The sequence below is a fragment of the Hemicordylus capensis genome, chromosome 1, assembly GCF_027244095.1.
Source record: "Hemicordylus capensis ecotype Gifberg chromosome 1, rHemCap1.1.pri, whole genome shotgun sequence".
Taxonomy (NCBI): domain Eukaryota; kingdom Metazoa; phylum Chordata; class Lepidosauria; order Squamata; family Cordylidae; genus Hemicordylus; species Hemicordylus capensis.
Window position 1 is genome coordinate 333,577,921 of NC_069657.1, and position 14,854 is coordinate 333,592,774.

The 14,854-nt window shown below is 44.5% G+C and overlaps 1 protein-coding gene across 3 annotated transcripts in view; it reads right to left on the minus strand.

The window, feature by feature from the left end:
• Positions 1 to 14,854, minus strand: part of REV3L (REV3 like, DNA directed polymerase zeta catalytic subunit) — a 188,642-nt gene that overhangs the window by 128,112 nt on the left and 45,676 nt on the right. For all 3 annotated transcript variants that reach the window (XM_053305716.1, XM_053305629.1, XM_053305804.1), the window contains exon 4: positions 3,332 to 3,492. In XM_053305716.1, the coding sequence (XP_053161691.1) occupies positions 3,332 to 3,492 (161 nt within the window). The remainder of the gene's footprint in view (positions 1 to 3,331; positions 3,493 to 14,854) is intronic.

A 14,854-nucleotide genomic window follows, 5' to 3' on the forward strand; every position in this document is an offset into this window, starting at 1 on the left:
TTCTAAGATGGAGACCTGCATTTTGTAACATACATTATCAACATAAAGATCCCACTGTGAATGTTTGCATGGCTATCTCACACGTAGCCCTGACAGGGAAAGTACCAACAGTTGCTGCATTGATACCACAACTGTGTACCACCCTCATGGTGGTTCCACAGTACCCTCTCATGAAATGGTTATGATACTTGCTCCAAAACTCATGAGCTCCTGCTGCCTCGTACAATTTTTTTGCTTATTCTCCAACACACATTTTATAATCACTGTCATCACCAGGTTGATTTAGAAGTTAAAGCTCACAATCAAACATAGATAGTAATTAGATTTTAACATCATATGCATAAATTACAAAGAAAATAAAGGCTAAATATTATTCAAATATTTCAGCTTCCAATGTTAGTAATAGTTGGGTTTCAAAGGTTGCAGTTCTGCTGAGGACAGTGAATTCTTCTATACAAGTACAAGAGATGTTTAAAAAGAATTAAAAGCAGGCTTAAATTATTAAGTTAAAAATTAAGGCTATTCTATTTTAGCATTCTTGAAACTGTCACTTCACCTCAGAAGTCATTCCTATTGAACAAGGAATAAAGCAGAGAGTGTAGGAACAAACCTTCCCACGTTCTTGAAGCCCACACAGGGCTCTAAAGTTACTGCGTGTGCTTGAATTGTTATAACTGAAACAAATTCAAAGCTAGATGTGGATTTTTTTTTTACTGAAATACTAAATAAATTAGTAAAACATAGATATAATCCCCTGAAAAACATTATTACAGTAAATGGCTGAACTTAATGTTGCATTAGCATCTGTGAAAGAGTAAGGCCTGAACCTCCTCTTTTTGCATACTGTATAAGACTTCTGTATTGAAGTCTTGGTCTGCTTACTCCCTATGTTAAAAAGCTGAGCAGATGTCAAAAGTTCACAGGTCCTGTTCTACAGTTTGGTTTTGGAGGGAGAAGAAATATACTGGTTTGATTTTGGAAGGAAGAAAGGGTTTTATTTTACTGGGTATGTTTTAAAATAATGGAGGGAACTTGAATTGTGTTGACTGGTTTGTTTGGAAAGATTTAGAGGGGAAAAGAATACAAGGGCTACCTTCAGCAGAGTTTAGTGCCGTGCAAGTTGGAGAGCTGATGAGAGTTCAAGAGAAGGAGTTGTCACAGTTAGAGAGAATCAGAACTGGTGCTGAAAAGAGAGCTGAGAAATCATTGGGAGAGTTGTGACTCTCTGGAGGACCAAATAACTCCTAAAGGAGATGAACAAACAGGGTGGGACCGAACCCCCAGAACTAGGAAGGAAGAGCAGGATCTGAGGCTGAGCAAGGAATAAGCCAGGCTTGCTGCAGAAGCTGACTAAAGGTGATTGCAAGAGGACTCTTGGTAAGTACTCTTGAGTTAGAGCCCAGCATTCGTGCAGGATAGACTGGATGCGTTTTGCTAATATTTTATTTCTTTGTGCTCATTTGGCTGCTTGTCTTGTACAAGAACTATTGTTTTGAATTGAACTATTTTAAAGTAAAGTTTTTCTTGCTTCTAAGTTAAAAATTTGTAGTTGCAGTCTATTTTTCCCACCCCACGCTTAGAAGCCTTTCCACCCTAACTAACTTTGAATAGGATAGGAGATTTGGAAGGATGTTTTAGTAGACCCAGCCAGAAAAACAAAATACAGAAGACTAGTTGGTGGCAGCGGTGAAGCATAGGATCACAGGGCTGGTTGAGACCAGTCTGTAACATGTGCTAACAGCAAGGTGGGATCCATGACAGCATTCATTCATTGTTACTAATGAATTTTATGAAACAACTAGTGGTTTTGTAGCCCGTTGGTTAACGGGCGCTAGTGGAGCTCTGCGCTCCAGACGTTCGCCGCCATTCCCTCTCCCGCCACCCCCCGGCGCTCCGGCCGGGCCCGCCACTCACCGCCGCCCGCGGCTCCGGCTGGGCCCGCCATCTACCACCGCCCGCGGCTCCGGCTGGGCCCGCCACCCACCGCGGCTCCGGCCTGGCCCACCGCTGCCCGGGCCCACCGCTGCATTGTTTTGTTTGCCGCCTCGTCCGGCAGCCATCCTGGGCGGCCAGAAGCGGCCGCCCCGAAGAAGCCGGGTAAGCGGCGGCATGGCCAGGCCTCGGCCATGGCTCTGCCGCCTCCTCGGCTGCGCTGCCTCCTCTGGCCGAGGCGGCGGCTTTGCCGCCGCCTCGGCCAGTGTCCCCCGCCGCCGCTTACCCGGCTTCTTCGGGGCGGCCGCTTCTGGCCGCCCAAGATGGCCGCCGGGTGCTGGCGGTCCTGCCTCCCTGGCTCCTTCTGGCCATGCGCTTTGCGCATGCCCAGAAGAGGCCAGGGAGGCACGGACACACGCTTGGTGTCCGTCCACGGACGGACACCAAGCCTTTTATTAGATAGGAAGGATGCTGGACATCCAGACTAGCATTGTGCATGTGCAGCAATGTCAGATCCAGATCACCATAGCATTATCTCTTGAGCAGAGGAAAGGGTGACTTTCACCAATCTTCCCTTTTCTCTGAAGCCAACTGTTAGTCACCAAAATATGTCCCTGAAGGTTGTGAAACCCTGAGGGACATATTATAACAACACACAGTAAGCTTTAGAGGGAAAGGAACAGTGTGGCAGTGATCTGGAACTGACATTGCTACTCTGTATGTCAGCCAATGAAATTTTAGATACTGAAGATTTCCACCCCACAATCTCTGGTCTGTACCCAATCACTGAAGAATCCCTTGAAGAATCTTCTCAGTTGATCTCAGCACTTTTTAGAAGAGTTAAAAGGATACATCCCTGCCACTTATGTTGCTGGTGGCTCAGATGACCTTAACGTGCAGTGGGGATCATGTAGAAGAAAGCGCTCTCTAAAATATGCCATGGCAAAGTACTCAGACTGCTCCTTTTCATTTCCATTTTCACTCCACAATGAAAACTGAGCAAAGAGGCACCTTTTGAAAGTGGCGATTCTCTTTATTTAGCAGGGGGAGAGCAACTGGCCCTATCCATCACCAGCACAGCACCCCTGCAGTGGCTATTGCTAGTGTCTACCTTAAGTTTCTTTTTTAGATTGTGAGCCCTTTGGGGACAGTGAGCCATTTTATTTATTTATATCTATGTAAACTGCTTTGGGAACTTTTGTTGAAAAGCAGTATGCAAATATTTGTCATATTCATATATTGGTACATCACATAGAACTTAACACCAGTAAGCATTACAATGAAATATACACAATTACAAAGGCCAACTCAATTCTCCTCCAAGGTTTCTATCAAGTAAAACCTATTCCAGAATGATCTAACTACAGATTTCTTTTAATGAACTGAGATTTTGACATACCTTTTTTCTTTGCCTTTCTGAACTTGACAGCAGCAAGATTTATTAAATTCATTCCATACAAATTGTAATCTATAAAGAGCTGGAGGAGGTAGGGAATATGAGCTTCATGAGGTTGGTGAATTTTATTCATTATGGCTCCACCTTGCAGAAGCTCACACACTCTATAGAAAACAGGTAGAAAGGTTACTATATTATTTCATATTCCAAGTCAATGCTACATTTAAACAAGTTTCAATGTGTGTTAAAGTTAAGAAATATGTTTTTTTGTTGTTGATTTAGTACAAAAGAGACTTTTCATTACATTCAGAATTTTATTATTTATTTAGTACATTTATATATCGCCCCGTTACCAAATCCTAAAGGGGTTTACAAAAAGAATGATGGCTAAATTAGCTGTTTTAACCACTAAAGCCATGGCCCAAATACTCCACTTCATCTGAGGTATTTGCAAGTGCATCACTGTTCAAAGAAGATCAGTGGCATCCAATACTATCGACCATAGTATCCTCCTGGACTGCTTCAGGTAAAGGGATAGGGGTAGTGCTGGGAGACTTCTGCTTGATTACCTGGCCTCTGGGGTCCCATAAAACTCAGTATTGTCCCCCATGCTGCTTAACATCTACATGAGGTTTGGACTGAAGTGTCATCAATATGTAGATGACATTCAACTCTACCTTTCTATGGCATCAAATCCTAGGGAATCAGTGGATGTACTGAACCGGGGGCTGCAGGTGGTGATGGGCTGGATGGGGGCTAGCAAACTGAAGTTAAATCCAGACAAGACAGAGGAGCTGCTAGTCAATAGAAAGGCCAATTGGGATAAGGGGATTCAACCAGCACTAGATGGGGTTGTACTCCTCTTGAAAGAGCAAGTGCACAGCTTGTGAGTATTGCTGGACCCAGCCAGGGGACTTGGCAGTGGCCAGGGGTGCCTTTGCACAGCTTCAGCTAGTGCACCAGCCGAGGGACACCCTTTCTCGAGAAGGCAGATCTGGCCATGGTCAGATCTTATTCTGTCATGCCTTATTCATGCTGTGGCTTGATTACTACAATGAGCTTTACATGGGGCTACCCTTGAAGAATATTCAGTTGGTGCAGAATGCAGCTGCCAGGGTTCTCTCTGGAACTGTTCACTCGGAGCATATTACACCTATTTTGAAAGAGCTGCACTTAATGCCAATTTGTTTACAGATCCAATTCAAGGTGCTGGTAAATATCTTTAAAGCTGTTAACAGTTTGGGATCTGGATACCTGAAGGACCGCCTGCTCCCAAGGGTTCCTGTCCACCCAACAAGGTCATCAGAGAGATCTTCACTCCATGTGCCAATGTTGAGAGAGATTAAAACAGGGCGTTCTCTGTTGTTGCTCCGAGGCATTGGTATGCTGTCCCAGTGCATGTCACCTCTTTGACACCTGTGGCTGCTTTTAAAAGAACTAAAGACCTTTTTTATTTGTTCAGGCCTTTACCCCTTAGGGGCTGCCAGGTCTCAGCTCTCCTGCTTCTGTTTGTCTTTTATGGTTACTTTTTGGTGTTTTATAGTTTTTACTGCTTAACAACTGAAGGTTTTAAATCTGATTTTTATGGAGTTTTATTGCATTTCAATTTTTGTAAACTGCCTTGGGATGCCTTACTAAAGGCGGAATACTAACTGAATAAATAAATAAAATAAATGCTCACATCTATTTAAGAAAGATCAACTTGTGGAATTCTCTGCCACAAGATGTGGTGACAGCCAACAACCTGGATGGCTTTAAGAGGGGTTTGGATAACTTCATGGAGGAGAGATCTATCAATAGCTACTACTCTGAGGGCTATAGGCCACCTCCAGCCTCAGAGGCAGGATGTCTCTGAATACCAGTTGCAGGGGAGTAACAGCAGGGGATATGGCATGCCCTCAACTCCTGCCTGTAAGGCTTCCAGCGGCATCTGGTGGGCCACTGTGTGAAACAGGATGCTGGACTAGATGGGCCTTGGGACTGATCCAGCAGGGCTGTTCTTATGTATGTTCATAAAGAGGAATCTGGGCAGGCAATGGAACTGTAATTGCATTTTTCACTGAAGCAGCTCTGGAGAGAGTTATGGCAGGCATTTGTATGCACACACACTTACCAAAATGCATACAAACAGTATCTTTGAATCTCAGTCAGACTCCAAATTACAACAAAAAGAAATACAAGCATGTCCTGCATAGATTTGCAGCAAATAAAGAACTGTGCTATTAGCACAAACCAAAGGACTCAGATGTTGAGATTCTGTAGTTTGAAAAAATCCTCAATTGCAAAAGCTCAATCAGAATTTCTCATCAATAAAGGCAACTTCACTTTCTATTCTGTATGCTACATTAAAGCATTTCTATCCTACCGTGCTAAAGGAGGCTTAAAACACAGGTTGAAAAACCACACGCACAAAATCAGATACCATAAAATTTCAGAACCAAAATACAAACAGCAGGATACAGACACAGAGACCTGAGCCAGGTTCTTTCCTTCTCCTATCCAAAGCTTTCTTAACAAGTTAGTCTTGTGTAGCTATCTAAATGGCCAAAGGCAAAGTACATTTTGAGGGAAATAAAGGTAGTGTGCTGTCGAGTTAGTGTCGACTCCTGACGACCACAGAACCCTGTGGTTGGTCTTTGGCAGAATAAAGGAGGGGTTCACTATTGCCTCCTCCCGCGCAGTATGAGATTATGTATTTCAATATCTTTCCTATATCGCTGCTGCCCAATACAGGTGTTTCCCATAGTCTGGGAAACATACCAGTGGGGTTTTGAACCAGCAACCTCTGGCTTGCTAATCAGGTCATTTCCCCATTGCGCTATTAGGTGGAAGTAATTCCACAAAATTGGGGCAACCACTGCAAATGGTTCTCAACACCAAAAATTGTTTTCAATAATATAACTTTCCTAAGAGACAGAACTTAGAGCAGGGCTCTTGAAAATGACTTTAAAAGGGGAGTGGGCTCTTATTGGGAGAGCTCTTATTGCCTTTGTGACAAACTTCAGATTTCAGAGTTAGTTCAAGAGCACTACCTAGAGTGTGTGCTCCCTGCCACTTACTCTGAATAACCCCATCCTTTCCATTTATCCTTCTGTGGATTCAACCAGCCAGATACAACTTAATCTCTTTTTCATAAAGTAGGAACAGACCAGACATCTTTTGTTATGTAAGTCAAACCATATAGGAGGATGACAAACAGGTTGCTCACCTGTAACTTATGATCTGTAAGTGATCCATAGACATTCATAATCCTGGGCTCTGTGCCTGCACAGGACCTTGCAGGTGGAATACTCTAGCTCCTTGTGGTGGTCTTGCACCAACCTTTGCACTCAGCATGGCCCTTTATTTAGGTGGTTAGAATGTCCTTCCTTTGGTTCCTGGCTGACCACCAGAGCATGACAATCATCCAGGGCAGGTCTTTTCTGGTAAGTCTCTTTCTTCAACTTACTGTCACAGGGAGGTTGGGAGTGTCTTATGAATGTCTATAGATCACTTAAAGAGCAACCTGTTTATCTGCAGTGTGATCCATAGCAATTCATAATCTTGGGTGTTTAGCAAGATTTTCCAGGAGGAGCAAGCAGTAAGCTCTTGCAAGACCCTCTTTAAGACATCTCTAAATTTGCTTCTGCAGCAGAATGAAATTCAATTGCATAGTGTTTCACAAAAGGCAGTTCAGACAACCAGGTGGCTGCCTTACAAATGTCTTCAGTTTGAATCCCAGAGAGTTCCACTGCTGAAGCCACAAAAGCCCTAATAGAGTGAGCCCTAATAGTGAAAGGAGACTCCACCTTTTGGACCTTATATTTCAGTGAGATCAACCTTACTAGCCAACAAGATAGATGTTGCTGAGATATAGGGTGACCTTTTGACGTGCCCTTGTAGGCCACAAAGAGTTGCTTGCTTCTACGGAAATCTTTAGTCCTGTCCAAGTAAAACAGGAGTGACCTCTACACATCTAAGGCATGTAGAGATCTCTCTAAAGATATGGACAGATTTCTGAAAAATGTAGGAAGTATTCTGTCTTGATTTAGGTGCAAATCAGACACCACCTTTGGGCTGAAAGAAGGATCCATCTGCATGAGAACCTTTTCAGGAAAAAAATTTGTATATGGCTTACAGGTGAAACTCGGAAAATTAGAATATCGTGCAAAAGTCCATTAATTTCAGTAATGCAAATTAAAAGGTGAAACTGATATATGAGACAGACGCATTACATGCAAAGTGAGAGAAGTCAAGCCTTAATTTGTTATCATTGTGATGATCATGGCGTACAGCTCATGAAAACCCCAAATCCACAATCTCAGAAAATTAGAATATTACATGGAACCAAGAAGACAAGGATTGAAGAATAGAACAATATCGGACCTCTGAAAAGTATAAGCATGCATATGTATTCAGTACTTGGTTTGGGCCCCTTTTGCAGCAATTACTGCCTCAAAGCGGCGTGGCATGGATGCTATCAGCCTGTGGCACTGATGAGGTATTATGGAAGACCAGGATGCTTCATTAGCGGCCTTCAGCAATTCTGCATTGTTTGGTCTCATGTCTCTCATCCTTCTCTTGGCAATGCCCCATAGATTCTCTATGGGGTTAGGCCAGGCGAGTTTGCTGGCCAATCAAGCACAGTACACTGTATACTTTTCAGAGGTCTGATATTGTTCTATTCTTCAATCCTTGTCTTCTTGGTTCCATGTAATATTCTAATTTTCTGAGATTGTGGATTTGGGGTTTTCATGAGCTGTACGCCATGATCATCACAATGATAACAAATTAAGGCTTGACTTATCTCGCTTTGCATGTAATGCGTCTGTCTCATATATCAGTTTCACCTTTTAATTTGCATTACTGAAATTAATGGACTTTTGCATGATATTCTAATTTTCCGAGTTTCACCTGTATCAACCCTTAGTGCTGTGAGAACCCTTAGTGCTCCTTCCAGTAGTTATTTCAACAAGAAAGGCAGTCTCTTTAATGTGACTAATTTCAAAGAATTGGTTGCCATTGGTTCAAATGGCTGCTCTGTTAGCATTGACAGAACTAACGAAAGGCCCAGTGCTCAACTGGCTGTATAGTCAGAGAACACAGATTTAAGCCTTCAAGGAACCTTTTGCAATCAGGATGAGAAAACACAGTCCAGCTATCTCATCCCTTATGTTTTGAAGAAATTGCTGCCAAATGAACCTTCAAGGAGACATTAGCTAATCCACTGTTTTTTAAGCCTGTCAAGTACAATAACACTTATCTAGGGGTGTGCATGGAACCGCACAGCTGCGGTCCGGCACTGTGGAGGAGGTTCCTTTAAGGGCGGGGAGGGTTTACTTACCTCTCCTGCCGCTTTGCCCCCTCCAGCGCTCATATTTACTGTAGAAATTGGGGCGGCAGGATACCTCCCTGCCGCCCCTTGCCCCTCCGCAATGCAAAAGGCTCCGGCAAGCCTTTTGCGCACGCGCACATCGCGCACGAGCTTTACGTCTCCCCGACGCCGGAGACCCGGTCTACCCGGCCTCGGCCCCTGCCTCCTGCGTCGGGGAGACATAAAGCTCGTGCAGGAGCCTTTTGCATTGCGGAGGGGCAAGGGGCGGCAGGGAGGTATCCTGCCGCCCCAATTTCTACAGTAAATACGAGCGCTGGAGGGGGCAAAGCGGCGGGAGGGGTAAGTAAACCCTCCCCGCCCTTAAAGGAACCCCCTCCACCCAGTCCGAACCTGTCCGGACGGTCCAGAGACCTTTAAAATGGCCTCCGGACCGGTCCAGACCCATCCCTAGTCTTATCGTTGCTGCTTCAGGAGTAAAACCCTGATCACTTGTGTCACATAAGACAAAAATCTCTTCCACTTGCTGGATAATTATGCTGAGTGGACACTTTCTTTCATTTAAAAGTATCTTATCTAGAAGATACTCTCCATACTGTGAGTCTCATTTTCTAGGTTGGGATGCAGAATCTGACTCCCTTTCTGGGACAGAAAGTCTGGGCATTGTGGTAGTCGTCAATATGTTTCCTGAGAGTTGAAGCAGTGGAAATTACACTTGGCGTGGCCACCACGGGGTCAGTCGAATGCAAGATGCATTCTCTTGTAGAACCTTGGCTACTACCCTGCCAAGCAAAGGCTGTGGAAGAAATATGTAGAGTATTTGGTCCTCTGCAGCAGGCTAATGGCACAACGGGGAAATTACTTGATTAGCAAGCCATATCTGTATGCTCAAGGCCCAAAGGGATCACGAACCTGTACCCCCTGTCTGTTTAGGTATGCAATGGCAGTTGTATTGTCTAGTTCCACTTGGACAACCTCCCCTTGTAGTAATGGTAGGAAGGATTTTAGAACTAGAAATACAGTCTGCAATTCCAGGAAGTTTATATGGAACTTCCTCTGCTGTCTTTCCCAGACACCTTGCATTCTGCAACCCACACAGTGTGCACCCCACCTTGTAAGGGATACATTGGTTGTGACTCTCACAGTAGGAAGTGGAACCTTGAATGGAACCCCCTGTAACAAGTTCTTGTCCAAAGTCCACCACCACAGAGAGTGGTGATACATATGCTCTTTTTATCTGCACATCCAAGTTTGACCCAATGTATTGTATTCGTTTCACAGGATCCAGATGGGACTTCTTCCAGTTCACCTGGATACCTAGATCCTCCAGACGTACACACTGAATTCAAGAACAAAACTTGCTTCCACTCTCTGCCGTTAAGAGCCAGTCGTTGAGGGATGGAAACACCATTATGCCCTCTGTCCTCAGCTGCGCTATGAAAGCGCTCATGCACTTTGTGAAAATTCTTGGTGCAAGTCAAATGGAAGCACATTGTATTGGTACACTGCACTTCCTACAGTAAACCTTAGAACTTTCTGTGGCTCTTATGTATGCCAGTGTGGAAGCAGGCGTCCTTCAGATCCAACATTGCAGGCCATTCCTCCTTGTAAAGGAGTATGAGAACACTTGAGTACTGCCAGTGTTATAATATGAAACTTTCTGGTATGGACATACTTGTTCAACCACCTTAAATCCAATATGGGATGGATAACTTCATCACTTTTCGGAATTTAGAAGTAACAGGAGTAGCAGCCTTCTCTCTGACATATCCACCACACAAGGGCAATTACTCCGTTTCCTCCAATAAAACTGTCACTTCCTCGATTAGTGTACAATTTGCAGGAGTATATTTTAAACAGGTGGGTTTTGAATTCTATCACAAAGTCAGTAGTGACAATGCACAGCACTCAAAAATCTGATATGTTTTGCCAAGCAGGTGCATAATGTGCTAGTCTTATGGTAGTGCAGGTCTGAAGGTCTGAATCTGAACCGGTGGAATGGCTGACGCATCAAAGATGCTGCTTATTTGGATCCTGCTGCTTACTGCAGAAGCCATGTTGTTTACTCTTAGGCCCAGAACTCTTGCCCTGAAACTGACAGTAGGACCTTCTGTAATTCCTTATTTCCAAAGGCTTGTATGATTGCTTTTGATGACCATAGGTTTTGTTGAATTTAGAAAAATAGGACTGGCAACAGAAGATGCAGACATTTACTGTATACTTTGACTTTAACTTTTCCATAGTGTTATCCGTTTCCTCACTGAACAAGCCCTTCCCATCAAAAGGAAGGCCTTCAATCTTCTCATGCATTTCTGTTTGCACGTTTTCAGAGCATAGCCAAGCATGTCTTCTCATTGATACCGCAGTTGACAAAGCCAGAGAGACTGTTTCTACCAAGTGCTTGGCAGTACTCAAATGCTGACGAGTGGTATCAATGGACTTTGCAAAGGTATCTGCAAATTTCTTCCAGAAGTCCTCTGGGAGATCCTAAATATCCTGGTGTGACTTCTCCCATATAGAATGGTGAAGTTTTGCCATGCAGGCTGCACAGTTTGCAATCTTAATAAATAAGCATGCTGAATACACCCTTCTTCCCATGTTATTAATTTTGTGGCCCTCTTGACTATTGGCACAGAATGTTGGCAGCTAAATTTGGGTAGAGGTAGTGCAGTCTATCACTAGTGAATTCGATGTAGGGTGCTTCAACAAGAAAACAAATATTTGTTGTATTTGTTAGAATGAACAGTCATCTTCCTGCACCTGGTAAAGGTGTTCTAACCTTTAGTTAGAAGTGCTTGGCAGTACATGTTGACGAGTGGTATCAGTGGACTTTGCAAAGGTACCTGCAAATCTGGAAGAGTTGAGTTTCTCCCATATGATGAATGTTTATATACCACTTGGCAGCTAATGTAGCACTTTCAAAATGGGTGTAGTATGATTCCAGCGAGCAGTCAATGTAGCTCTTTCAACATGGGTGTAGTATGAACCCAGCAGGATAAAAAGGTGTCTGGAAAGACTGCTGTGGGGTAAGGAGTTCTTATCTGGCTCCTACGCTCCATTTCCCCCTGGGTAGGAGAAGGATCTGGCCAAGGCTTTTTCTGTGCTCTTTCCCTCCTCTTTGCAGCCTGTTTGTTATCAAGGGCTGAACTCACTCTAATTGTGTTTTTTATATTCCGCACCTGGCCAAACTGCCTGATTAGTGTGGGCATGAGACACCCCCATTGGGCTTCTGATCTCCTGGCCTTTATTAGGGTGGGCTGCAGCCAGCGGCGGCCTTCAGGGGTGGGACTGAGGGCTGAGACTACTATTGCCTTGGAATGCTGGAAGGCAGATTTTATTGTTGCCTAGTATTTAGTTAGGCCTGGCACAGGTAGGTGTCTTGGGTTAAACAGAGATGGGGAGGTAGGAGATAACCATGGGGCAGCTATACCAGTGGTGGTGGGGAATCGATGAAGATATGGCATTGGCAGCCCAGCAGGCCATTATAGGGGAAGGGAATACAGAAATTTAATTGCTGTTTCCTCTTCCAGCAGGCCTACCACCTTTTTGATTTTGGAGAGCAACGCCACACACCCACAGAATCTCACCTTATTACTCTGTACTGCCAGGTTGGTTCAAAATAAATCTGCGGTTGTCCATGACTTGATTATGGATGAAGGAGCTGACCTGGTCGGGAGACGCTAGTAGTCTGGTTTGGTCCCAGCTTCTCCCAGAAGGTTACTCCATGGTAGAGAAGATGAGAGAATGTGGTTGGGGAGGTGAGGTGGCTGTGGTCTATAAGAATACAATCTCCCTTACCAGGATCTCTGTCAGGAATTGGGCCTATACTGAATGTGTGTACCTAAGCCTAGGGACCCAGGGATTAACTGGGACTTTTGCTGGTATACCGATCACCGGCTGCTCAGTGAACTCCCTAACTGAGCTGACGGACCTGGTTGCTGAGCTGGCATTGGAGTTGCCCAGGTTGTCACACTCCTGGTGGGGGACTTTAATGGTCATTTGGGGACCGGGTTGTTGGAGGCAGCTCAAGAGTTCATAGCAGCCATGACAGCCGTGGGCCTGTCCCAGTTGCTCTCTGGTCCAACACATGATGCTGGTCACACGCTTGATTTGGTCTTTTGATCTGATCAGGGTGGTGTTCCGTGTGTGGGAACCCGTCATCTCCCCATTGTCATACATGGATCACCATATGGTTAAGGTAGAACTTACAGCCTCAACCCACCTCTGCAGGGGGGTGAAGGACCTATTAGATTGGTCCGCCTGAGGAGGTTATTGGATCCAATAGGATTCCAAGAAGCCTTGGAAGGGTTCAGAGTTGGCTCCAGGGGCGTAACTATAATAGGTCAAGGGGAGACAGTTGTCTGGGGGGCCCCCAGAGGCAAATCACATGACTGACTCCCCCTAGCCACGCACCTGCCCAGGCTTCTTTCAGTTGTATTCATTCTCCGAAATTGATGTGAGTGTTAAGACCTGGAGCTACCAAAACAGCATGTCTTTCTCTAGCACCATGAAATGACTTGCATTGTCCACAAGTTACAAAACCTTTAAAAAATAATTTAGGATGATGTTCTATTGTGGCATATCTATCTATCTATCTATCTATCTATCTATCTATCTATCTATCTATCTATCTATCTATCTTCAGTAAGCGGGCGGCTCATTTTAAAACCTTGTCTCTGGGCCCACTCCAACCTTGCTATGCCCCTGGTTGGCTCTGCTATTGATTCTGTTGATGCTCTGGTACAAAGATGGAATAATGAACTTATTAGAGCAGTAGACACAATAGCTCCTAAGCATCCTCTCCGATTTGCCTTAAAGATAGCCCTGTGGTATTTGGAAGAGTTACAGGAGCTGAAGTGGTGAGGTAGATGATTAGTGCGCAAGTGGAGGAAGACTCAGCACAACTCTGATTGGGCACAACACAGAGCATGTTTGAAAAGCTATGCTCTGGTAATGTGGGCGGCAAAGAAGCGGTTCTTTTCTGCCCACATTGCTTCCACAAATTCACATCCAGCTGAGTTGTCTAGGGTTGTGAGGGGGCTAGTATGTACCCTTCCCCTTAAATTTAAATATGGAATCATCGGTCACTCACTGACTTTTTAAATGAATTTTTGCTGATAAAATCTCTCAGATTCAGGCTGAACTGGATTCCACAGTTACTGCAGAGTCTATTGTGGAGGTGTCCAGCAACTATTCTCATGGGGTTAGATTAAATCATTTTCAGTTTGACTCCTGAGGAAGTGGACAAACTGCTTTGGACTGTGCATCCTACAACCTGTTCTCTTGACCCTTGCCCCTCATCTGATAATCATATTACCAGAGAGGGTATGGTAAAAATTATAAATGCTTGTCTGAGGGAGGGCAGGATCCCTCCTTGTCTTAAAGAGGCTATTATTAGACCACTTTTGAAGAAAACTACACTGGATCCCTCAGAGTTAGCTAATTACAGACCTGTTTCTAATCTTCCATGGTTGAATGATGTCATGGAATGTTGTGACTCCGACATCAACATCAAGGATGGAGACTTCACTACTTGAAGACCCATGAGGGATGGAGTGCAAATACAATGCTTGAAGCAGAGGTTGATCCCTTTGCTTCTTAGCCAAAGGGGAGGTAGACAGCTCCTCAGAACCTTTATGCAGCTTCTTAGGCTTCCTGTGGTGCACTGATGAGGTAGAACTCCTTGAGTCATCCGGACACTTAAAAACATGTTCATTTGAAATAAAAGCTCCACTTGGAGTCGAAGGTTGAGGCTGAGCAGCCGCTGCAGTTCCCAACAGACATCAACATTGATACTGATGGTTGTAGAGACCGAGGCATAGGAGTTGATGGCTGAGGTACCTGCTCACAGAGCGCTGCTCGGAGACAAAGTGCCCTATTTTTCAGAGTCTGGCGGGGAAAAGATGTGCAGATCTTGCAAGTCCCTGTACTTCAATTCTCACTAAGTGCAAGGGATGGTGGAAGAGTGCCACAAGGAGCTGGAGTATTCCACCCACAAGGTCTTGTGCAGTCGCAGAACCCAGGATTATGAATGTTATATGGATCATACTACAGATCCTTAAAGTGTGGAGAGAAAGCCCTAAAATCAAATTGGTCAGAACGGATCTCATCATAGATGCATCAAGTCCTCTCATTGGCTATAGGGCCTGTTTTTTCCCTGAAAAAGTGGGGAGAGCCTTCCCTCTCTTTAGTTCCTCTAAGTATTTGAGAATTAT